Raw genomic sequence first — 24,410 nt, 5'->3', positions numbered from 1 at the left:
TGCTATGGGGAATTTGCCAGTGCAATATTACTGTCTTCTTTTTAAACAAACAAAACTAAAAAAAATGGCACTGGCTGTTGAAAATAGCAATTCCAGTCCTTGTTAGCAGAGGGAAGACCCCAGCATTTGTTGCTCAATTTTATCCTACTTTTTCTACACCAAATTACAGTGGATCAGTATATTTGATTTGGGAGAAATGAGGTAACAGCTGCCCAATTGATCTTGAGCGCTCCTGAATTTTGAGAGTGTTCAAATCAGGAAGGCATGTGCTAGATTCCCTTTCTTAATATTGGATAAATCTGGAAAGGAAAAGTCAGTTTCTGCTTCCATGGCTCAGATGTGGAAATCCTCCTACATGCCTGGTACTGTACCTAAAGCTGTCCAGGTCCTCCAGTAGAGTCTCTCCTCTCTTACTTTTCATTTTCACTTCTCCAGGTGGTATCCCAATACCTCCCTTGCTAGGCTTCAGATAGAGAGGTGCATTGTCCATTCATTTTACCCAGTTCCTTCTTTGGGGGCTGCCAGGCGAGGTCACACTAGCATCCCATATCCAGTCTGGGGAAGTCTTCTGAGGGTGATATCTGGGCCAAAGCCTTCTACTCCTTGGGCATACTTGTTCCCCATTCACAGGGCCACCCCCTTCTAGCAGCCAGCTCTCCATTCACAGCAAGCTGCAGCACATGGGGTCTTAGCTTCCCTACTCTTTCCCCCTCCCTTTCTTGTTGATAGCAGCCAAGGGAATGCTGGGAAATGTAGTTCCTTCCCTGCTCCAGGGCCGGCTCTCTAGGCAGGGAGCTGGCCAAGGAACTACAGCTCCCAGGGCCCCTTGGGTTTTCAGCTCCCATGCTGGATCCCTGCTGCTCCAACGCTCTGCTTCTGCACCGCTGCGAGAGGGGAGGAAGTGAGTGTTATGGGCCCCCTTCTGAGCTTGGGCCCGGCACTATGGCGCCATTGGTGCCATGGTAAATCCAGTACTGTAGTCAGATTTTTCTTATGTTCAGGAGTACAATATAATTTACAATATAAGTAGCAATTTTTACTAGTGATGAAATATATTTAGGTTTAAATATGCCTTCAGCATTTTATTGAGTTTTGGAAAAATAATGTGGGAAATTGTTGTTTAACTGTATATCCTGTATGTATTGGTCTGATTTTGGAGCTAGTCTTCTGAACTGCTTTTATTGACAGTTTAGTATTACAGTATCTGCATCTTGTCACAATTTGTACAGAGAACTTTTAAGACAGTGCGGTCTGATTCTTCTTTTATGGCTTGGATGACATTTTTATAAGTGCAGAATTAAATAGTCTGATGATAAAATGAAATCTGTGTGGGCAGAAGATCCAACCTGCAAACAGCAGAAGGATATAATTTGTGAGCAGCCTATCAAGTATAAACTGTCTATATCTCTAGCACTGAAAAATCAAGAAGCATGTAAAATGACTGTAAAAATAATTCCTTGCAATAGCAAGTTATTTTAATAATGCATAAAGTTGTTGTAATGACTGTATGGATAAACTCTCTAAAGTGGGAGGCTATATGCAATTTTAGAACAAAGCTGCATACACATAAGGTAAAAATATGCCCATTCTTAAAAATTGCAAAGATTATCTTAATGCTCTTGTAATATTCCACAATGTCTGTATTAACTTTTTACTACTGATGTTTCCCAAAATAGAATATAAAAAAATTGTCAAATAGAACAGTTTACAGTAAAAGTAACATCGTGATTGGATAATATTACATTATTGAAAGAGGTGGAGTGAAGAAGATTGTTAGCTGGCAGATGTGATGTAGTTGTGCATTCACTAAATATTTAAGAAAGGGAAGACAAACCTTTTTTACACTATCAGAATGGTGTACACTTCTAAACGGCTGTTTTTCAGAAATGTCAAATACATTTATATTTTTGCAAGAATTGGAGTTGAGGGTTGGAAAGTTCTGGTGTACTCCAGACAAGTATAACTTACTCCTGTACCTAGTAATCCTCAATTCCCTTGCCCTCTCTGATCTGTTTCTGCCACAGATATAGTAAGTGGGTTACATATTGGCTCTTCATTTGCCAGTATACTGTATGATTGTCTGGTCCGACTCTGACCCATCATTCTTTTGCCAATGTCCCTAGACTGCCTCCTCCTCCTTTTCTTTATCCCAAACTCATGGAGATCACTGGCCTAGGGTTTTGTTCATTGAGTGTTGCAAATATTCAAAAATTATAGGGGAAGAGGTGCTGTTACTAAGCTGCTTGGAGAAAGATTGAGATCTGTAGGTTATGTGGGAGGGACTAGAGCAGCCTTTGCTGCCATTGTGCTGTCTTTTGCAAGTTTCACAGTGGTAGGATGGTAAAATGTATGGATTTTGCTTACAACATACTGATCCTAGGAAAAACAAATATGGAGTGTCATTGAGGCCAAGAATTTAACAAGTTTCAAAGAGGGACTGAATGTTTATATGGGTAACAAACTACCCAGATTTTTGATACTCTTTTTGTAAGAGAGAGAACCTCATGTTTCAGGATTTAAGACAATGTCTAACCATTAGGGATTAGAATGAAACCTTCACCGGGCACATTATGCACATTATGCACCTTTCTGAGAAATGCCTGATGTTGGCCGCTGTTGGGGCTAGGATATTGGACTAGATGGAGCAATGTTCTGATCCAGTGTGGCAGTTCTTTTGGAACAATATGTGCTTGTGGCTGCTGTTAAGAAGGACTGATTTCATAGATCCTACCAGGGACACTAGTGGACCCAAATAGATTTCAGAGTTCTCCAGGAGAAAATATGCTACAGCCAGTGGCCCTGTCTGTTGATGGCCTATTATGATATCCTGATTGTCATCTGCTCTTGATCGTTGTTATGATGGTTCTTAACACAGGTCACCTTGCTATCTTGAGAGCCTGTGACAAGTGAGATGGGTGGCAAAAGTCAAGCTCTTAGGTTGCATCATTTGTAGCGTTGAGCATTTCTAAAGTCACATGGTAGGTATAGTGAATGTGAAAAAAGCAGTTTTCTTGTCTACCATTATGTCCATAAAATTGCCCTGTAACAGAATTGTTCAGGGTAGTTGGCAGTTTGGTATATCCTAGCTGACTCATTTTGCAAAGAGAATCTAATGTTTTTTCTTGCTGTGAAGTGATTATTTATTTCATGGACATGATTTATTAGATTCAGAAGTGATGATCAGTCCCCATTGTAATCCAATGCAACAAAATCTCTGAATGAATTTGGGCCATTACCACTTGCTTGTTTTCTAGAAGTGTGTGAGGAGTATTGGCCTTCAACCTGCATGTGATCTCATTCCACTTTGGTAGAATCCAGTGTGTGTGTATTGAGTCAATTTTTGTTTGAGATTGTTAATATATTTATATAGGAGGGTAGGTTGTCACCTTTCCTCTAGGAGAAAATGGTGATTAGGCCTTGCATAAGAAGCCAAGCCTGCCAATTTTAGTCCTGTGTGAATCTTCATTGGGGCAGCAGATGGGTTGCAGGGGTGTGTATGTGGTAGGGATGCTGTTGGTGTGTGGAGGCCATGAGGAAGCTAGGTGATTGTTTTGTGGACCTTGTGAAAACCACATGGTTTCTTCTTCTCCCATGCAAACTTCATAATCTCCTGTAATACCTTTAAAATGAGTTGTCTAAATTACCTTTAATGTAATTTTAAAAAAAAGTATGTTAATGCCACAGACCATGTATACCATATTTGAAGTTGAAAGTTGTTTTGGGGGTAAAGTAAGGCTTATGATGGAAAACAAGTCTGAACCTTACTTATGGTGCAGATGCCACCAACCCATAATCAGTACTTTGGTCAAAAGGTCTTATTTTTAGAATTAAAACTTGGTGTAACAGAGTCCCCTGTGGTTCCTCCCACAGATGATAGGAGAACCTGACCACACCCAGTTATTTTCACTGGGTGGTTCCAGCAGAGGTCCTGGTTCCTTACTACTGGCAAGGAGGCGTGGAAGGGCTGTTCTTTGTGAGCCTTCTTAAGTCTCTCCGGATGGGGGATCGAAAGAAAAGTCACAAACCCCAACACATTTGAGGGTACTCCCATTCCCAGGGCCTCTCAAAAAGTCAGATGGGGAAAAGTCCAAAGTGCTGCCATTGATCCAGCACCTGCATAGTGAGTTTTGAGAAATCTCACTGGCTGGGCTTCTGAGTCAGGCTTAGTGTGTCTGACTTACCATGGGAGTTCGCTGCACTCTCAGTAGGGTCAGGGTGAAGGTCTCCTGGCTGGGAGTTCCCTCTGTGACTTTAGGAGTCACTTCTGCAGTCTGCTGCTTAGGGCAATTCCCTCCTCATCCCCACAATAGCTGGCTGCCGTTTCCTCCCTTTTAAAAGCCTCCTTCCTATTATACAAGATTGACAGGGCCTTGGTGGGAGGGCTAGCCCAGGCAGCCCCGAGGGCCTGTCTTGGACCTTCCTTATCCGTGTGAGGTCTATGTACACCCCATCGGACTTGGTATTTATATACAAGTTGATGATTTATCCAAAGAACTAAATACATTAAAATGTATTTCTAGCTCAAATTAGTTGATTGACATGAATATTCAGTGCATTTTATGCAATGTGGTATTATTCAAGGTCTACACTAATTAAACAGTGTTTTCATTCAGCATGGGAAAAGCATGCAGGGGGCAGCACTAGGAGCTCAAGTCATCTTATGTGGTGGGGATGATGCACTATGGTGCCTGGAAGGTATTTTATATTCATTCTGGCTGACAGCCAGCTTTGAAAATCTGAGCCTCTGACCTTCTGTTAAGTCGAGTTTTGAAACAGCATCACCAAACAGCTCAGGTAAGATTGTATTTAGTACTTTTACAACTTGAAGGGTTTGAGTTTAACCTAAAAGCAAATTATTTACTCTTGAGAGTGTGGTGAGAGTGTTTTTTGTCTGCATTATTGGTCTTGGGGAGGATGGCAATCCTTTGGCCAAATAGCAAATTTTTTGAATTCCCAGGTGGAAAGGTGTCCCAAAACACCTTTTTTGCAAGACAGTCATGACTATTTCTTTCAGATGCTTTGGATAAATGCCTTTTTTGTGACTCCTAGACAACCTTATTATTTTGTTACTTCTTATTTGTAATCAGGTAGTACAGTGTGCTGGAAATGTCCACATGCTTACTTACACCCACCAGCACCTCATGCACAGGGAAATAGTCTATGTCCTGAGAGCTTGGTATCTGAGAAGACAAGCAACATACAAAGGGTAAGGGAAAGGCATATACAGTTTTTATGAATATTATACATTACACTACATATTTTTAAATTAAAGAAATGTATATCAGCTATATCTAACTGCCCAGAAACCTAACCGTTATTAGGTGGTCAGCTGTTATATGCGTTATGGAATTAATATCTGGAATTACTGCATTACACTCTATGTAGGCTCTGAACACCATATAGAAGCTATAGCATGTGTTGAATGTGACTGTGGGACATTAGTCAGAGTGTATATATTACACCAGAATGTAGGGTGGGGGGATCGATCTAAGTTACGCAGCTTCAGCTACGTAAATAACATAGCTGAAGTCCACGTACTTAGATCTACTTACCGTGGTGTCTTCACTGTGGTGTGTTGATGGGAGGCACTCTCCCGTCGATTCCCCTTGTGCTTCTCGTTGAGGTGGAGTATTGGCATTGACGCTAGAGTGATCGGGGTCAGTTTATCGCGTCTATACGAGACACGATAAATCAACCCCGCTGGATCAATCACTGCCCGTCGATCGGCTGGTAGTGTCGACAAACCCGTAGTTTCCTGCCTTTTTTGTGATGTTGGTTGCAGTGACCGTATTACACCAATTCTGACTTGGTGGTGGAGTCCCCTTGGCTGTTAGTGGTAGGAGGTTTCCAAGTCAGTGCAGATGATAGTTCTTAATTATTGGCTGTGAGTTCATGGAACCAGTGTCTTTCATCAATTTGTCCCTGATAAGTACAGGGAGTACACACAGAGATGGAAACATACTTTTGCCTTGTTTTTGGATCAGTCCAAATGTCTGTTCTTCTGTATTCTGACACTTAATTAGTGCAGACAGTGATCAGGGTACCAGTGCCACTAAGGTCAAGGCTCAGTTTCAGTGGTCCTTCCCCAGAAAAGTGCCTGTTCCAGAGAACTGTTAGAGTGTTCTCGCCTGAATTGCTATTGAGTCATTTCTGAAGTGGGTTAATGGATTAGTATAAACGTGTTTCCCATTGCCATTCATGAAATGGCTCCAAGACATCCTCTCTTTTTGTATCATCCCTTTGGCTTGATTTAATAATAGGCCTGAGTAATTAAAAAGTCAGGGAGAAGACTGAAGTCTGGTGAAGGCCAACCCACTTGGAGTCTGTGATGGAGGCCAATAGATTTTTCTTTTTCTTAAAGTTCTCTTAGTCTAGACTAGAGTGAGGAATTATCTGGCAGAACTAGTTTGGGTTGTTGGTAGTCTGGTGAATACAGCATGCCAGTGACCCATAATGGATTCAGCAGTAGTTTGCTCTTAACACTTTTCCCTCAATCTTTGGACAGTAGTTCAACCAGGTTAGAAAAGATTGGTTTATGACTGTGGTATCAATATCTAAGATGAACAAGATGTCTGTACCCAGTCTGTCCTGGCTGAGTTTCAGATTCCAAGATCAGAATGGTTCTCAGTGGGTTTATTCTGACCACAAATGTCATGTACCTCTTTTGCTACCAGTGGGTTAGTGATGGGCTTGCTGCTAATAAATGTCAGTGATTCTGTTTAAGTTAATAAGGTCTTGACTGTGGTTAAATGTATGAAGGTGTGGGCCTTAATTTAAAAAAAATTCTGGATTGTTCTGGCAGTTTTGCCTGGTTTCTAATTTTTCATGTTTGGGAAAGGTTTTTGAGAAAGGCATGACTTGGGTGTTCTGTTCCTACCAGTCTGTGGTTGATTAGTTATTTTATTTCTTTCAGTCTGTGTTCAGACTGTCTTGTAATACAGACATGTTCTGATCAACTTGCTGAATGCTCTAATGATCCTTGCTGATAATGTTAGATACTGACAGCAGCCTTTGACACAGTTGATAGCATGGTGTTGGTGGCCAGGCAGCTATTCAATTCTGCTCAACACAATCAGGTTCTTCAGTCACTGAGTTCCATAACTGGAAGAGGGATTTCAAAATGTGGTGATAGACATTTTCTCATCATTACTCGACACTCTTCTTTATGGAGTGTTGCAAGGTTCTCTGCCCCCTGTTATTCATTATGCATAAAAAATCAGAAGGGGTTATCATAATGGAATATTCCCTGAGATACCGCTAGGGCTGATACTCATTTTAATGTCACCTTTACTATTCTCTCCTCTTGAGGATCTTATACAGCTCTCATCATCATAGTGTCTTATCACTTCCAGAAGTGCATTAAAATCATGATTAATAACTGTCACTTGTGTTTCTCTCTTCCTCTCTCCAGGAGAGTGTTGTACAGGAATTTTTAATTTCTATTTTATTTTAATATATGTACACTGTACTGTGTGTTTACATTAATACAAGCAAAGTCAAATAACTTTTTCCTTGTTCTTGCAGTGGTAATAGTGAGGTTTATGGTCGCTCTTAGTTATTGTGGGAATTTATTCCACAATCTTGGATGGGCCCCTGAGATAGCTCTTTCTCCTGCCCATGCAAGCTGTACCTTTACTGTAGACAATTGCAGTTCTGTTGTGCCTGAGGAGTGGAGCTGTCAGCTGTGGTCCTCACTCCAGAAATTTAGAGGGGCTCTTCTAGGTATCCTGGGCCCAGGCTGTTTATGGTCTTGAGGATCAGGACTGAGACCATGAATTTTGTATTCTTAGGAAACAGTGTAAAGAACAGAGGCCAGGGTCCTCAGCTGGTCTCATTCTTATCCCCACTTGTTGTTTCTATCCCCACCTCCCAATCCAAGTGTCCTTGCTCAGACACTCCCAGTGCAGATAGAAGTCTGTTGAGCATGTGCCAACTGAATTTTTTCAGAGGATGATAATTTGACCAAATTTGTGTGGATTTTCATGGGATATAAGAACCTGCAGGACTAGAACATGGGACCATGAGGTTCTGGGTTGCTGACTCTTCCTCATTGCAATGGGAAGCTTAGGCTGGATTTCTGCTGGAGGACACTGTGAAGCTAGACACTGCAGGAAGTACCACTGAACAGGGCCTGTGTGGCTGCCTCCCTCAGTCCACTGATTGTTAGTATATCAACTAGGAAGCCATCTTGGGGAGCAGCCTGAGCAACAATGCAGACCGCCTCCTTGCTTCTGCTCCAGACCTTGCCTTGCTGTGGATCTTAGTCTCCAACTTCTGACCCTGGTTCATCCCCAACTCTGCTTTTTGCCTGGCCCCTGACCCTGACTCCCTAATATCTTGACCTGGCCACCCATCTCCTGAATGCAACTTGGTAACTGATGGATGCACACAGGCCACCTGTGGATGGGCCCTGACATGGGGATGGAAAAGACACAAAAGCCATCCCCTGCCAAATTCCAAGTTCCTTCTCCAAAAGATGGGGTCATTAGAGCTTTTCAAAGAAAAGGTCACTAGAATTTTTTAATATGGGCAAAAGAACATGGACAAATACAATGGGGTATTTTTTCTTTGGCCTTGCTCTCAGAAACTGCTGAACTGTTTTGGCCGAAATAGTAAAAAAAAAAAAAAAAACCCCAAACAAAAAACCAGACCAAACCAAAACAAAAATTCAGCCCCTGGCAGATATCTGGCATGGAAAATTTCATCCAAAACAGCTGAAGTTTGGCAAAGATATAAGCAAGTGAAAACAGAGAAGTGTCAGGCAACCTTAAATATAGGCAGTGCTACTATCCCACCTATAGTAAAGCTAAAGCTAGAGCTAAGACTTCTTAGTGTTTAAGTTTCACAATGTAAGGACACAGATACCATATGTATTCTATTCATTTCAATTGTACAATAATAGAAATTCTAATGGGTTTTTGAAATATTGCATTTATTAATGTTGTACAGAAGCTGATAATACAGTGTCACAAGATTCATGGATCTTTCCAGTTCAGAAAGTAAACAAATGTTGCATATTTTATTTTCATCCATGGTTTTTTGAATGGCTAAAGTGTGGTTGCCTCTCTGGTTTGTGGTTTTTAACTTGCTTTGTTGCTGAAGTAATATGGAAAGCTTTTTGAGACTTGTGTTCAGTATTGTTACAGTATGATTATGATAAATGATCAACTAATATAGAATTTAGAAAAAGCAGGAAGTTCTAGACTATGGCCCTAAACCTCTAAAGATTTTCACACGTGCGCTGTGAGGAGTCCCACATTTTAATATGGCTATTCACAGTGCACAAAGTTAAGCATATAGAAACATCTTTGCAGGATCAGGGCCTATATTGGCACAAGTTCAGCAACATAGTTATTCACAGGGGCATATGCTGAATGATCTGAGTCTTAAGAGGGTTTCAGTCATACGGTACAGTTAGAATTCTCTAATTTCATGATCTGTCAACTTTTTTTCTGTGTGTTGATTTATGTTTGGTAACTTTCTTTGCAATTCAGAACTCAACAGCTATAATTTATTACCAAGTGATACTTTTCTTAATTTCTAAGGAGGGTTCTGCTGATAGTATTGTTTTATTAATACGAAGGATAAAAATGCAACATGTTAAGCACTTATAGTTTTTAAAGCATTATTAGGTCATTTTGCCATCTCTCTTTTTGTTAGCATAAAGAGTTGCAGGAATATTGCCCTATTTCCTCCTGTAAAAAATTCTAATAGTTACGTTTGAGAATTTTAAATACAAACCCTCTGCTGGTGTAAATTTTGGGCTAGGTAAGGTTCCTACACCAGTCTTACCTTTCCTACTCACCAGTGTACATACAGTTAGGGTTTGGACTGAGTGGTTCTGGCAAAATAGGAACACAGACACAAGAACAAGACACGGAATGGCCTGTGGACAGGGCCGGCTCTAGACCCCAGCGCGGCAAGCACGCGCGTGGGGCGGCCCTTTCCCGGGGGGGCGGCAGGCTGGGCCGGCGGACCTGCCGCAGTCATGCCTGCGGGAGGTCCACCGGAGCCCCGGGAGGACCGGACCTGCCGCAGGCATGACTGCGGAGGGGGCGCTCATCCCGCGGCTCCAGTGGACCTCCCGCAGGCATGACTGCGGCAGCTCCAGCGGAGCCGCCGGACCTGCGAACCGTCCGCAGCTGCGGGAGGTCCAGCCGAGCCACGCGACCAGCGGACCCTCCGCAGTCATGCCCGCGGGAGGTCCGCTGCTCCCGCGGCTCCGGGGCGCCTCCCAGGCATGACTGCTTGGGGCGGCCAAAAACGTAGAGCCACCCCTGCCTATGGAACAGGACTGGAGGCTTTTGTTTGTTTTTCCTACCTGAATTTTGTGATTGATTTATTTAAATCTTCCACTTGTCTTGTGATCTGCTGCTGGTACTTTTTTTTTTTTTTAATGAGGCTTCAGCAAAAGTTGCTTATTTGTGAAGGTTTTTATCAGTTATACCTGTGTAATTATACTGGTATAGTTATACTGATATAACTTATTCTAGAATAAAAGTGACTTTTTTTGGTTTACCTTAACCCTCGTCGAATTAGTGTAAGCCTGGGTTCTCACACTTCATTGCATCACAACCGCCTTCTGACAACAAAAATTGCTACACGACCCCAGGAGGGGGGCCTGAGTCTGCCCGAGCCCTGCTGCCCTGGGGGGGCAAAGACAAAGCCCAAGGGCAGCGGGTCTCAGGCTTTTGCCTAGGTGGTGAGGGTTAGGCTTCAGCAAGTCTAATGCCAGCCCTGACGAAAATGGGGTCACGACCCGCAGTTTGAGAACCGCTGATGTAAGCTAAACTGAAAAAAGGCATTCTTCTATGGGAACCAGAACACAGGGAGTTGTCCTGGTATAACTATATCTGTTTAAATTCACACCTTAGCTTATGTGTAACTTTTCCATGTAGACAAGCCCAAAGAATAGACGACATGTCTGGAAATGTCCAAATGTTGCACCAAAATTCGTTAAGCTTCCTCGGTTCGCTATTTGCATGAGTCGACTCAGCACAATTTTCTTCTGGGGGACAAAACACTAAACCTTTTTCCAAAGATTGTTGTGGGAGATAGGATATAGTGGGAAGAACCATCACACTTGTATTTTCTAGCTTCAGGTATTTGTTTCCTTGAAAGCTTTTTTTACCTTTAGCTTGGTCTAAAACAATACCCAACAAAAAATGAGAAGTTGCATTTTGAAGAAGCAACATTATCAGAGTATTTCTGTTATGGGGGATGGGAGGAGTATTTCTGCTCTGAGGCCATTTTATAACTTGAATCACATTGTATCTTGATTTTGATTTTTGGGAAATCCTGAAGAGAGATTTTTTAACATGGCATCTAGTTGAGAAAGATATGATAGAATTTCCATTATACACACTATTTTTACATTTATTCCTGGCTGAAATTTGGAATGCACAATGAGAGGGAGTTAGTGCCTGCATCTGTTCATAATACATTATTTAATTAAATTTCACAGTTGAATTAGCTGGTAACTTTCTGGGGGGAAATTATTTACCATTTATTTAAAAAAAATGCAGATGTTCCATTTTGGAGTAGGATCCCCCTCCCCCTCCTTTTTTTCTTTTTGCCATTTTGCCTCTGTAAAAAGATGGAGACGGTGGAGGGGAGGAAACGAAAGTGATGAAAACTCAAAACTTTTTGATGTTTTGTTTGAAACTCAGAAAATTTAGAAATAAATTTTTAAAACGTATATAAACATTTTCATTAAAAAAGGGCCATTTTTCATTAATTTTTTTGGCAAAAAATTTCAACCACTTCTGTTCTACAGTTGGTAGATAGATAGATAAATAAAAAGCAGTGTGAAACCTAAAGAATGCACGTTTGATATGTGAGAAAAGATAGTCATTTTCCTTCCTCTTTATTTACGTTATCAGTTTTTCCAGATACTTCCCCATTCTTTTCTTTTGCGCAAGTTGTCTATTCAATCATTAAAATCTCCTAAATTCTTCCAAGGCTATATTGCACATATTAATTTACATCTAAGATTTCTGAAATGCACCCAATTAGTATCTCAACGTGCATGTTAATTATTTAATAAAATCAACATTATTTGTACAAGAATAAAAGGAAAAACACATATATACACCCATCCACCACCAGTCAAAGTGAGAAAAGAGCTTGGTCTTGCATTCTGTCCTGATGTTAAACAAGATGATTCTTTCCTCTGGGGTGTCTGTTCTACTCCAGTGAGTAGTCACTATCGTCCTAATTATCGAGTTAGGTTAGGTCTGATGCAGTCATTTGGACAGCGTACAGGCCACAGAATACATCATGCAATTTCATGATGTGCTGTTCTGTGTCAAATCTAGTGCATTACAGGATAGAATGGCTGTGAGAGACAGGGATCTGTTGACACTGTCCAGCCATTGTGTTTTAGGTCTTCTGGGGGTCTTTTCTATCCTGCTTTCAGTGGGTCAAAGTAGATAATGAGTCTTGCAGAGAAGAAGGTAGGCATTTGAAGTAGATGACCATACCACCTTAGAGAGTGTTGGGAGACTGTATGACAGAGCACGACCTGTTTAGTTAGAAAATGGAGTTCTTCATTAGACTTTAATTCATGCCATTTGATATTTTTAGATCATTTGGACATGCTTCATCTGAATGGTGTCCAACTTTTTTTTAATCTGGACAGAGAAGCACCATGTTTCAGTCCCACAGGTCAGAACACTGACCACAGAAGCTTTATTTATCCTCAGCTTTGTCTCTGTACTTATCAGGGTGTTTGGTTCATGAAAGACATTCTTAATAAAATGCCCCACTACTGATGAGCTTTTGAAGTGCAGGCTTCACGTTCTTTGTTGACACTGCTTGTATTATCAACAACACAGACAGTGTTGGTGAAATCACTGACTGTCCCAGATGGGTGGTCATTCATATGCTAAAGGCCACAGCATATTTAAAATTGGAAGAATTTTGGGTTTACCCCCAATTAATTTTCAGGCCGACTTTGGCTGCTGAGTTTTCCAGAGATTTAAGAGCCACAACCAGATTGTCTGTTGATTTGACAGCTAGTGCTCTATTGTTGGCAGAATTGATGATGGTAAGGTTCTTATCATCAAGACATATGCCTAACCTGCATTTACTTATTGTCTGGTCAAGCATGTAATCTGTGACGGCATTGAAGAATTTTGGGGTAGTAACGTGTCCTTGTTGAACATCCAACCTTATTTTGGAAGAAGGCAGTTCTTTTCCGATTTACAAGAATGAAGCTTGAGGAGTCATCATGTAGAAGTTGAAACATTCTACAGAACTTATCAGGGATGCGTGCGAATTTCAAGATCAGCCAAAGCGATACCCTGTCAACAGAATCAAATGCCTTGATATCCACAAATGTAACGTGAATGGGGCACTTGAATTCTTGGGCCGTCTGAATAAGCTGTGAAGATTGGCTCCTTCCATCGTTGAACAGCCGGGAATGAAACCAGCTTGTTGGGTCTTGTCTTATTGCTTAAGATATCAGCAGTTTGGGCCAATGAGACAGAAGCAAAAACCTTCCCCTGGGTGGACAGAAGAGTAAAGCAACAATAATTACAGCAGTCTCAATTGCTGCCTTTATGTTTCCAAAATGGTAGAATATCACCTTTTTTGCCCGTCGCATGGGACTGACTCTGCTCTCTGGATCATAATGAACAGTATCTGCAACCATAAAATAATAGCTGGCCAAGAACTTTTTAACAGTTCTGCAGGATTTTCACAGAATCTTTCATATTCCTTCCACCTTATTTCTCGTAAGCTTCTTTACAACTCTATATTTTGTTTATAGTGAACTTGTTAGCGTCATTTTATGCAGAATGGGTCAACTTGGCGGTGGCGATCAGGTTACGTTATCAGGACACATTTCTTTTCCACCCACTGCCAAAATTGTCTTTTTGTTCTAAATAGGCAAAGGCAACAACATTTTGCTTTCAAGATATTTTCAGTTAAGTAGTACCTTTTACATTCTGAGTCGGGGGATTGGGGTGGGCTTGAGAGCCCAAGATGCTGCCTGAGCCACAATATCCACACTGCTTTTTTTAGCAAGTCCATTTTCCCAAGTGGAAGGCTCGTTCCTAGCTTTAGTGTAGATATATCTTTAGATCTCCTTAATGTACCAGGAATCTTTGGAAAAACGTATGTGAGGCACACTGAAACTAACTGTACTGAGGTGCTGTAGTTGGGTTTGTCTGAGTAGCTGTTTCTGAAACAAATCAACATGGTTCAGTGGCTCTAGAAGGGGTTCTCACAACAAATTTTTTGGTGGCCTTTGAGTGCTGTCACCAACTCTTGCTGGTGGCCAATATGACAATTTTTCCGAAAAATGTAATTAACTTTAGGAAAAACAAATAAATATGGACACATACCAAATCTTTGTAATTTATTTATGTCGTTTTTTTTTCCAAACTCAATAATAATAACAATGTGCAGTTGTCTCTATTCTTTAGAAGACCTAACCAGAATAGAAACACAAATAAGGTACTTTTCATGTTGTTGTCTTTTTTGTTGTTGTTTCTTTTGCTTTTTTGGCTTCTGTTTTTTTGTTTTTTGTTTTGTTTTTAAATAGAATTGCTAGCTAGTAAGTCTGCTTCTGTGAAAAGTGATATTTGTATGTTTGTTAATATCACTTTTCACTGCCATTTGTTAATATCACTTTTCTCAGCAGCAGAGTTGTTAGCTAGGGGGAGGCAGTGAAAAGTGGTATTAACAAACATACAAATATCAGTTTTCACAGCAGACTTACTTACTCAGCCCTGGCAAGCTGGGAGACAAAGTAAGCCTTGGGTGGGGAGGTGGGTAGGGAGGCATTGGGGCCAGGGGTGATGGGGTGGATGGGTCAGGGACTGGGGAAGGCCGCAGGGGCCAGAGGTGATGGGCTGGGGGTGAGCCTGAAGCACGGCTGAAGCTTGCCGCCCACCACCCCGTGCTGAAGTCGGAAGCCTGAGCCCCACCACGCACGAGAAGGTGGGGAACTCACATTGGCTGTCTGCTCCTCCGGCATTGTGGCTTCAGAGGGGTGCAAGGCCCAACCCCTACTTGCAGACCCAGGGTAGGGGCCAATGGTCTGTGTCCCCTCTCCCCCCCGCTCCCAATCACTGCCCAGATGGCTGTGGCTGCAAGAAAAGCCTCTGGTGCCCACATGTGAGAAATGCAGTGTTCTGCAAGCAGTTCCTGAGCATTGTATCAAAAGAGAAAGAAGCTGTAGGATGGAGCAACTGTTCTGAGTTTGTTTTTTCCAGTCCTTTCTTTTTCTTTTTCTTCCTTCCTTCCTTTCTTTTTCTTTCTTGGTATACATATCCATGCAGTCTGTCCTGTGGAGCCCCACATTCAAATGCCTTGCTCGAGGCAATGAATTTGGGGAATCTCTAACAAGCACAATGAACATCTTAACTCTGCATTTCTTTTAGCTTTGGAGCATTTAAGTTACACCTTTTATGTTACCTTTTTTTAATTGTACCTCTGTCTTTACTGAGAGATTTTTAACTATATTTTCAAAGATGGTGCTAAAAATCCTCTAGGATGGCACTAGAAGCAGAAAGTTAAATGAGACGGTCTCAAAATCCTCTCTCTCTAGCAGTATATGAGATCCAGCAAAGCTGAACTGGCAAACAGATTGGCAGAGTTAGAAGGAACTCTCCTCACGAGATTGGAAATTTAGGACACCTTCATTTACCTGACGCAGATGTGCTTCCTTCCACAAACAGATTTGTTTGCAAATTTTATCAAATAAGAAAGTTCTGAACTTTTACTTTGTTCCAGACTCTTGACGACAGCAAGATTGGACAACTGCTTTCTTCTTCACATGGGATGGCCTGCAGAGAGACTTTGCTGCCTTCCTCAGTGAAGACAAACGATTGTTGATCCTCATCACCCGAAACTGCCCCTACAGACTGTGGTTTCTGCATCTTGCAGGAACATCTGTCTCTGAATCATTGATATTCACACTTATGGAATCTTGCGTACCGAGCCCTTCTAACATGACAGTTCTCAACATTTTTGTTGAAATCTAGGAGGACATCTATTCTGGAAAAATACAAAGGGTCTGGAAGCCCTTTTTGTATGGTATTGCTCACTGGAATATTAATTCCATGCAAATGTGTTGGAGTCTCTCTTCTCTAGTTTCATCAAAGGCCTTGTTCTTCAGCTACCTCACAGGTTAGGTTGTAGATTTGGGGAGTATCAGTCTTTACTTTTTTGTCTCAAATGTATTCCTCCATTTTCATATTTCCACATTTTTGAAGGTTGTTGGTTCCTTTTTACTTTCTTATTCATTTATAAATATCTTTGACCTTTTGTGTGCAGAAGCTTGGGTTTCAGTGTCTCCCAAAAAACAAATGAAGCCACATCATTAAATCTTTTAATGATGTCAGTGCCTTACATATTTAGGGTCAAGCTGAGTGAATACATCAGTAGTCAATCCATTCGGACTTCCAGCAGTGGAAAGTTTACTGGTACAAGGTCCACTTTATCTTGAATATCCAACATGCTTCACTCTTTTGACTTGGCTGTTGAGCAGCTGAACTTGAAAAGGGGGAGGATTATTAGGCAATCCTGCACAGCTCAAAAATCAGCCACCTCTCTGACGTATTCAAGGAGTTAGAGATTCTTGCTCTTGTGTGATAGGGCAGGCACATATCCTCTCCTGTCTTGATTAGATTAATGCTGGAGAATGGTAATTTTGGCTACATTTTTAATTCTGTTTTAATTTGCTTGTGTGCATTGAATATTCACAAGAATCAGGACTACCAATAGTACTGTCTGGAATCAGGTATAATGCAGATGAGTAATGTGTAATCTTTACCACTCAGTTCTGTCAGTGGACCACATTCCTAACATCAAATGCTCCTGGGCCCCACTTGAGGCGAGTCTGCCCTTCATGCCAGATTGTGTGGTGGGTTTGTGAAATTAACAAATCTTCACTAGAAATTAGGATAAATCCAGAATCCTCACTATTTTTCTCAAATCACTGCAAGTGTTTTTTGAGACATATTTTCTATTTTCAAACTGAAAACTGAAGTTTAAACATTACATGTTGATCTGTTTGATACAAGTTTGTGGATGGAATGTATGCTTTGCGAGTAGCAGGATGTTAAATTGGCTGTAGGGCATCACAATGTAATTCTTAGGAGATGATGGAGAGCCCTTCTGTACTGCTGGGCAAGATGGTTTGGCTTCTTTGGCTATTTAATTGGACGATTAGAACATTAGGGACAGAGCTGACCCAGAAACTAATTAGCTAAAAAGCCTAACTGAGGTGGAGCTGAGCCTCCCCCTCAGCGTGATGAACTACAGCCTATTTCCTACTATGTTTTTGCACTATTAATGGTGGCAGTGTCTAAGCCCATACACCCTGACTCATGCTCTAGTGTCAGAGTGGGTGTGGAGGTGATCACCCCCCTATAAGTATGTTTAACTACTCCTCTTCCTTCTTTCACGTGCAATAACAGCAGCCCAAGAAGAGCCAAAAAATTCTCCTTCCTCTCCCTTGTGAAGATAAAGCTGTTCTGGTAGCCTGGGGCAGTGGTGACAGGAGAGACAGACAGCACATACAAAGGGAAGTGGAGAAGAGAGAACACAGTGAAAGGAGGCATCTTCAGGAGAGGGATCAGGCACAAAAAAAGGTGGGGAGAGAATGGGGAAGAGAGGCAGAAAATTAAAAATGGAAGCAGTTTGCTTCCTTTAAAGGGTAGGGAATGTATTTAAGTTTCTTTTGGCTATCAATGTATATAACTATGGTATCACCCCATTATACTGGTAGACAAAAGACAACCACAACTCAACTACAACCTATTTGAAAGTAAGTGTGTGTGTGAGTGTGTGAGAGAGAGAGAGAGAGAGAGAGAGGGATTGATTGATCTCCTTTAGCTTATTACAACGAAGATGAAGTATTGAAATCCTGGACACTACTTACAAGAAAGGCATGTGTTGTTGACTATTTTGTAAAACTTTTTTTTTTTAATGTCAAGTAAATTTTTAAATAACTTCCCCATTTGTAGATATTCACTTGCTATACTTCTTTTTGTAGGCTATTGCACTTAAGCATGAATATTGAAGACAAACTTGGAGGATTATTTCTTAAATGTGGTGGCATAGACCAAATGCAGTCATCCAGGGCTATGGTAGGGATGGGTGCAGTATCTGACCAATCTTCAATATCTGGGGAACGGCAAGAAGCAGTGCTTCAAGATCGGACTATGGCACATCAAGAAATTCTTACAACAGATGAAGTGTTACAAGAAAGTGAGCTTCGACAGCAAGAGATGATTTCACATGATGAACTCATGGTCCATGAGGAGACGGTAAAAAATGATGATGAGCTGGAGGCTCAAGATAGACTTCCTCAAGGGCTACAGTACGCAGTCAATGTTCCTGTAAGCATTTTCTTCATGAAATATTGCACACTCATTTAGGAAGCATGGTTTGGTAATGTTGTTGTGTTATGTAAGGAATACATTAATGAGTTGTTTGCATTTTGATTATAAAATATTTATTAATAATAGATGCTGTTTATGAAAATGTCTTTAGCTGCTGACTGGGTGAAATTCATCTCAGTTAGAGGGCCGACACAAGGCCCTATACATCATTTAAACCAAGCTTCATGAGCTTAAGTGTGGTATTAAAAGTGCGTTACAACCTTTTGTACCTCATTTGAGTTGAGGTGAGTTTCGCCGAGCTATATTTCATTTTTATATTAAGCATCTATTTGTAAAAAAATTGATAATTATATTGGTTTTGTTACTATATGAATTGACTGGTTAACATTAAACACTTAAAAAAACACACAATAATAAATTTTAAAGAGCAAAGATAAACCAGGATAAGTAATATTATTTAAAGGACCTGGATGATTTATTTGTTTTATGCAAAGCACATTTCTTTTTGCCATCTTGAAGCATTTCTGTACATGTTTTTAAAGTATATCTCATATAAAATGTTAGCATTTGATAGCTGTTGCTTTCATTCATGCTGCAGATCAAACATATAACACTTTGTAGATGCCCATATATGTCCTCCTTGATATTTAATAGAAAGTGTCTTCCATCTACCACAGGGAGAATAAAAATGGCTTCCATTTCAAAATAATGCATTATTACTGTAAAGTTTGAGTGTTTACTGAAATGTCAACGATTAAAAAAGATGAGTTATATAGGTGTAAAAAGAAATAATAGTCTTTTTCAACTGGAGATTTGTTAAAACACTGTACATTGAGAGGGCTTTCCTTTTAACTGAAGTTCAGAGATTGTTGGGCCGTTTAGAAAACATACCAGGAACATTTAAGAATATGATCTTTAATAAAGTTGACATTAGATCAAGAAGTATTACTGGGGGAAAAGTTCATTCTCTGTATTTTGGGGTTTTTAAAAAAAAATTTTAGCTCAAATATATAGTAAATTAATCTGTTTCTGTTAAATCCTGGCATTGACAATACGACAGGCAAAAGTAATATAGGTATGAAACAAATTGAAGAGTGATTATATGCACATATGAGAGATTTTGATATACACTAGGAGTCACAAGGAAACACTACAGGTCAGAAAGAAAAGCCTAAATTTTTGGGGATGAATGAAGAGGTACAGCAAACTGTAAATCTGTAGAGAATTATTTCTTTTCTGCATTTAAGATATTGATTACTCCCTTTTTGTTAAATTTCTGAAGGAATGAAACCATGGGACAATCCCTTCAGAAAAAATCTTAGCCTTTGTTTCAGCTGTTTGTCATCTGAAAATGAAAAATTGCTCTTTTGTAATGAGAACCTCACCTGAAACTGGCACTTTGTATCTTAACAGATCAGTGTAAAGCAAGAAATTACTTTTACTGATGCATCTGAACAACAGAAGAGAGACAAAAAACAAATACGAGAGCCAGTAGATTTGCAGAAAAAGAAGAAAAGAAAACAGCGTTCACCAGCAAAGGTAAGATGGATTTTGTAAAAACCAAGCTTGAAAAGAACCTGTAGATTTACTATGACTTTGACTGATTTCATTAGAATTTGAAGTAGTTATGTCGGAAGTTGTTTTATTTGCACAGTAAAGATGCAACTTTGGAGCTTTCCAGAATCCAGAGAAGACTGTGATATAAGGCATTCATAGTGTGTTTCTTTGAACTCCTTTTAGCAACATGAACCTTTGACATACTTTAACATCTGTCTCTCCAGGCAGTTCCCTTTCCAAATATATTTTTTTTAAATTATGAGTCAGTAGTTTTGTGGACAAGTTATAAATCATTTCACTATGTTCATCTAATAATAGTTGTACCTTTCTATGAGCCTGAGAATTATTGTGTGCCTTATGCATTGAGAACAGTTTAAAAACAAATTTAAAATGAGTTTTCAAAAATTTTAAAAAGTTTTCATTCATAAATTTAGTAAAATAACTTGCTGGTAGAGAGCATTCCTAAAATTTAAGTGTCTTTGTATATATTCTACTCCTGGGGGAAGTCTGTGCTACTGCATACATGCAGAAATATGTCCCTGTGCAGATTCTCTTTGCTTTTCCACAGAAAAATGGTTTCTGTGGGGAACCAAAGAGAAGCTGCACCAGTGCTCACTCACCCCTCTCCGGCAGGGTCTGTTTGGGTAGTCAGGGGAGAGGAAAGTCACCGCAGTGAGTGGGGGGCATGTCTGGGGATGCCCCGGCTGCCCCAGGATGTTAGTCCCGGCTGGGCATGGGAGGGAGGAGGAAGACGACAGAGACAGAGTTTCCCCCTCCCCTGCCCGGAGCAGCCGGCACTGCGTCAGATCAACCCTAGAAACTTCCCCTGGCTCTAGGAAGCTCTGCACTGCGGGCGGAGGGTTGGAGGGAGGGGCTTAGTGCAGGGGGTGAGGCACAGCAGGGGCGGGTGTCCAGATGCATGGGAGTTGCGTGGACAGGAACCAGCTCCCCCTCAGTACCCTCTTCCCCCACTTCATGGTCCCATCACTCCTCAGCTACTGTATGGGAAGCTGCTCCCCCTGTCTGCCCAACCCCGTGCATCTGGACCCCCCCCACCAAAATCCCTCCTGCCGATCCTCACCCCACTCTCCCCGTGCATCAGGAGCCTCCTGCACCCAGAACCCCCCCCACCCCCAAACCGAGCCCTCCGAACTTCTTCCTGCTGAGCCTTACCCCCTGCATCAGGAATGCCTCACAACTGGACCCCCACCCCACTGAGCCCCAAACAGCTGCACCCTGACCGCCACCCCACCAAGCCCCACTCCCCCAGACCCCTGTTGAGCCCAAACTGCCTTCACCTGGACTCCCTTGCTGAGTCCTATTCCCCCTGCACCCAGAACCCCCCAAGTCCCTGTGCATCCAGATCCCTCCTGGACCCCCCACTGAGCTGCCTGCACCAAATTGTGCCACACAGAACCCTGGTACTCTTGAGGGAATTCTGCACCAAAATTTAAAAATTCGGTGCCAAAAAAATAAAAATTTTAAAATTCTGCATAATTCTATTTGGCAAAATAGCACAGTAACACAATAATAATATAATCTCACAATTTTCAATTATTTTGATAAATTATTTCAAAATACTTGTCAGCAAATAATTGAAAATAGTGTGATTATATTGTGTTATTTTAACAAAATATGCAGAGTTTTGCAGAATTTTTAATTTTTTGCACAGAATTCCCTTACGAGTAGTATTCTTATTTGTGTTAGAAGTTCTCATGATAACTGTTCTGCATTATTTTGAGAGTTTGTTTTCCAGATCTACTGTCAAGAGGGATTTAGCAATTTACCTGTCTGCCTGTGTCACTGGGTAGCCTGCCCTTCAAATGTAGTGGCACATAGGGGTCAGCCCACTCTGCCAGATGGCATGGCCTTTTAAGATTTTGAATGGTCCTATATATATAATATAAGAACTGTCCTAAGAGATATCGATAGAGAGGAAGTGGTTCCAGGAGTAAGTAGTGCTTGCAAGGAAATTCCATCACTGTCTTTAAGGGCTGGGAGTCTTGGAGAGGGTGGGGCCAGGCTCTCCTGTCATCCAGCCAACTGGGCATGAGCTGGGAGATGCAGACCAGCATAAATGCTCTCTCCTTCCTCATAGCTTGTTACCTGAAGAGGAATTGAATTTAGAGTGATCTAGCCAGATGGCTGAGCCACATGAACCCCAGGAGACACAGACAATCCTGGGGAGGAGAAACTGAGGCAGGGAGTGCCTGCAGTGGGTCCTGTAGGACGGTATTGCCCTGTGACAGTCTGAGAGCTTAGATTTTCCTATAGCAAAGGGGTACGTTTTTGTTAAGACAAAAACAGGATCAGCTATCCAAATTGCGGCTGTAGCAACGTTTTGCCCTCTTCTACTAAAACCCAAGCTAATTATTTATTTTATTTGGATTTATGCAACAATTAAAATAAAGCACACAGATGCTGTAGCAATTAAGTAAAATCACAGTCCCATGAAGAGGACCACACAATAGCATAAAAATAAGTGTATTCAGGAAACAGCCCAGCCAGCAAATAAATTAAAGCAGCAAATCTCCTCTGCCCTCTCTACTCTCTCCCCCCCCCCCGAAAAAAAAAAACACCTTTTGAAAGAAAATAAGCCTTTTCATTTTTCCCAGGGTTACCTATCCCATAACCTCCCCCACAAATAATCTTAGATAGGTGGCTTTTGTGGCATGCCTGAAGGGCTGACAGATTATAAATATTTAAGACAGAGTTTGGGAGCAAGTTCCAGGCTCTTGCGTCCCTGATGGCAGCACAACTCTCTCTTTTATAATGAGGGGGGATCCAGCTTGAATGCCTCACCCTTTCTCCTCAGAGACCACATCTGTGGGAGTATTGTTTGGTGGGAGAGGTTGGTGTCCCTCTTACAGAAGGTTTCATGGGCATTCATGTATGCTTCCTTCCTCTAACTCCCTGTCTGCCTGCTCCATTCTTTTGAGATGAAGAAGGTTTGAAAAAGGTTGAGGAAAATCCTTGAGCAGGTTTTGTATCAATCTTTTATTGGCTCATAAGAATAGGAAGGGCAGGAAGAGCCGAAGGATTGGCATGGCATAATCCCAGTATATTGGTCTTGATTTGCCGTCAGTCCAACATCTGGGTTTTTAGTGTGGAGGTCACTTAATACACTGAAATATTTTTAGTACTATTTTCCTTTTATTAATTGACTACTTGAAAAATCTAGTTTTTATTCATTTTTACCCCCATTATTTTTTGGACTACATTTTGGTGAAACCGCATTGGCAAAACTAATTTTCTTCTTTTAAGGGGAGCTACAATGCAGTCAATTAAGATTCCAGAATTTAGAAGGAAAATGGAGGAATATGAAATATTTTTTTCTGTTTTCAGCGGTTACTTTAAAATGTCAATAATATACATAATACATGTGATAAAATTTAATTGTTTTATAAAATATACTTTTATACCTGACAGTGTCCGTTTAAGTAGTAGCATATTGTTACAGAACATAATTTTATAAGCATTGGACTTCACAGGTCTGTAAGGCCCCTGCAAACGTATGAATGTGCTTATTGATAAACATATGAGTAATCCCATTGGTTTCAAGTGTGTGTGCTAGATCAGAGTTTAAACTGTCTGTGAGGTTGGCTGTAGCAGAACGAGCGGTAAAATTAGATCATTTTTCAAAGTAGGTCCTATAATAACAGTTGATACTGAGTTTATCAACAATTGCAGAGCAGTGGAATGGCTCTTTTGCTTGCTCTGTTAAAATATGCTGGCTATTTAGAGTGCCAGCATGCTTTCCTCCTCGGTTTATAGTGAGAGAGCAAATCACTATTTATTTGAGATTATTCTGTTACAACACATTATTATAACACTGTTTTCGGTCACCTAAAACTTTCTGAAAATTTCATTTGTTGGGCTGCCATTTTCCTGCTGGTCTCTTCCCAATGGTGTTATTTTGGGGCAAGTTTGAGCAAAACTGTACTGAGCTGTATCAAATGGGGTGTGGAAATGAACTTTCCCTAGTTTTTAAAAAATTCGTGCAACTTGAAAAAAAATCTGCTATGGTCATCAAAATTATTGAAAGTAGAAAGCTGAATTTGGCAGGGAGATCTTCTCAAGGGATACACTAAGTGAGGAAGGGCTCTGTAAGATGAACAAGTTAGGAGGGGTCCAAGGTGGGGTTTTTTGTTTTTGTTTTTGTTTTTTTATCATCTCCACATTACAGAATATTGGGAGAGGTTGTCTTGTAGCCAGTTAGCATATAAAAGTGATATAAAAGCCTGCTAAGTGCTGTACCATGACAATATATCAAAGAATTAGAAAGCCAGGCTAAGGGAATATAATGGAAAATAACTAAACAATTAAAGAGTTACTTTGATACTTCTGTACTGACTTTTTATATGTAACTGGACAGGGGTACAGTTTTATTAGTCCAGTCTTATTTTTAGCTATGATGTGCAGTAGCAGACAGGTTATGTGGTTACTCGGGGATAAGCTTTTATACATCTTGACAGTCCTACATTCTTGCTTTATTTC

At 40.9% G+C, this 24,410-nt stretch overlaps 1 protein-coding gene across 3 annotated transcripts in view; it reads left to right on the top strand.

Annotated features, from left to right (window-relative positions):
* Positions 1–24,410, top strand: part of ZNF148 (zinc finger protein 148) — a 75,405-nt gene that overhangs the window by 38,353 nt on the left and 12,642 nt on the right. For 2 of the 3 annotated variants that reach the window (XM_045032658.1, XM_045032657.1), the window contains exons 2-3: positions 18,008–18,353; positions 19,770–19,895. In XM_045032658.1, coding sequence (XP_044888593.1) covers positions 18,024–18,353; positions 19,770–19,895 — 456 coding nt within the window. In that variant the 5' untranslated portion in view covers positions 18,008–18,023. Of the gene's footprint in view, positions 1–17,429; positions 17,604–18,007; positions 18,354–19,769; positions 19,896–24,410 lie in introns of all 3 variants that reach the window. The other variant, XM_045032656.1, reaches the window with a different exon arrangement.

The sequence above is a fragment of the Mauremys mutica genome, chromosome 10 (genome assembly GCF_020497125.1).
Source record: "Mauremys mutica isolate MM-2020 ecotype Southern chromosome 10, ASM2049712v1, whole genome shotgun sequence".
NCBI lineage: Eukaryota > Metazoa > Chordata > Testudines > Geoemydidae > Mauremys > Mauremys mutica.
This window is presented reverse-complemented; position numbering and strand designations above follow the sequence as displayed.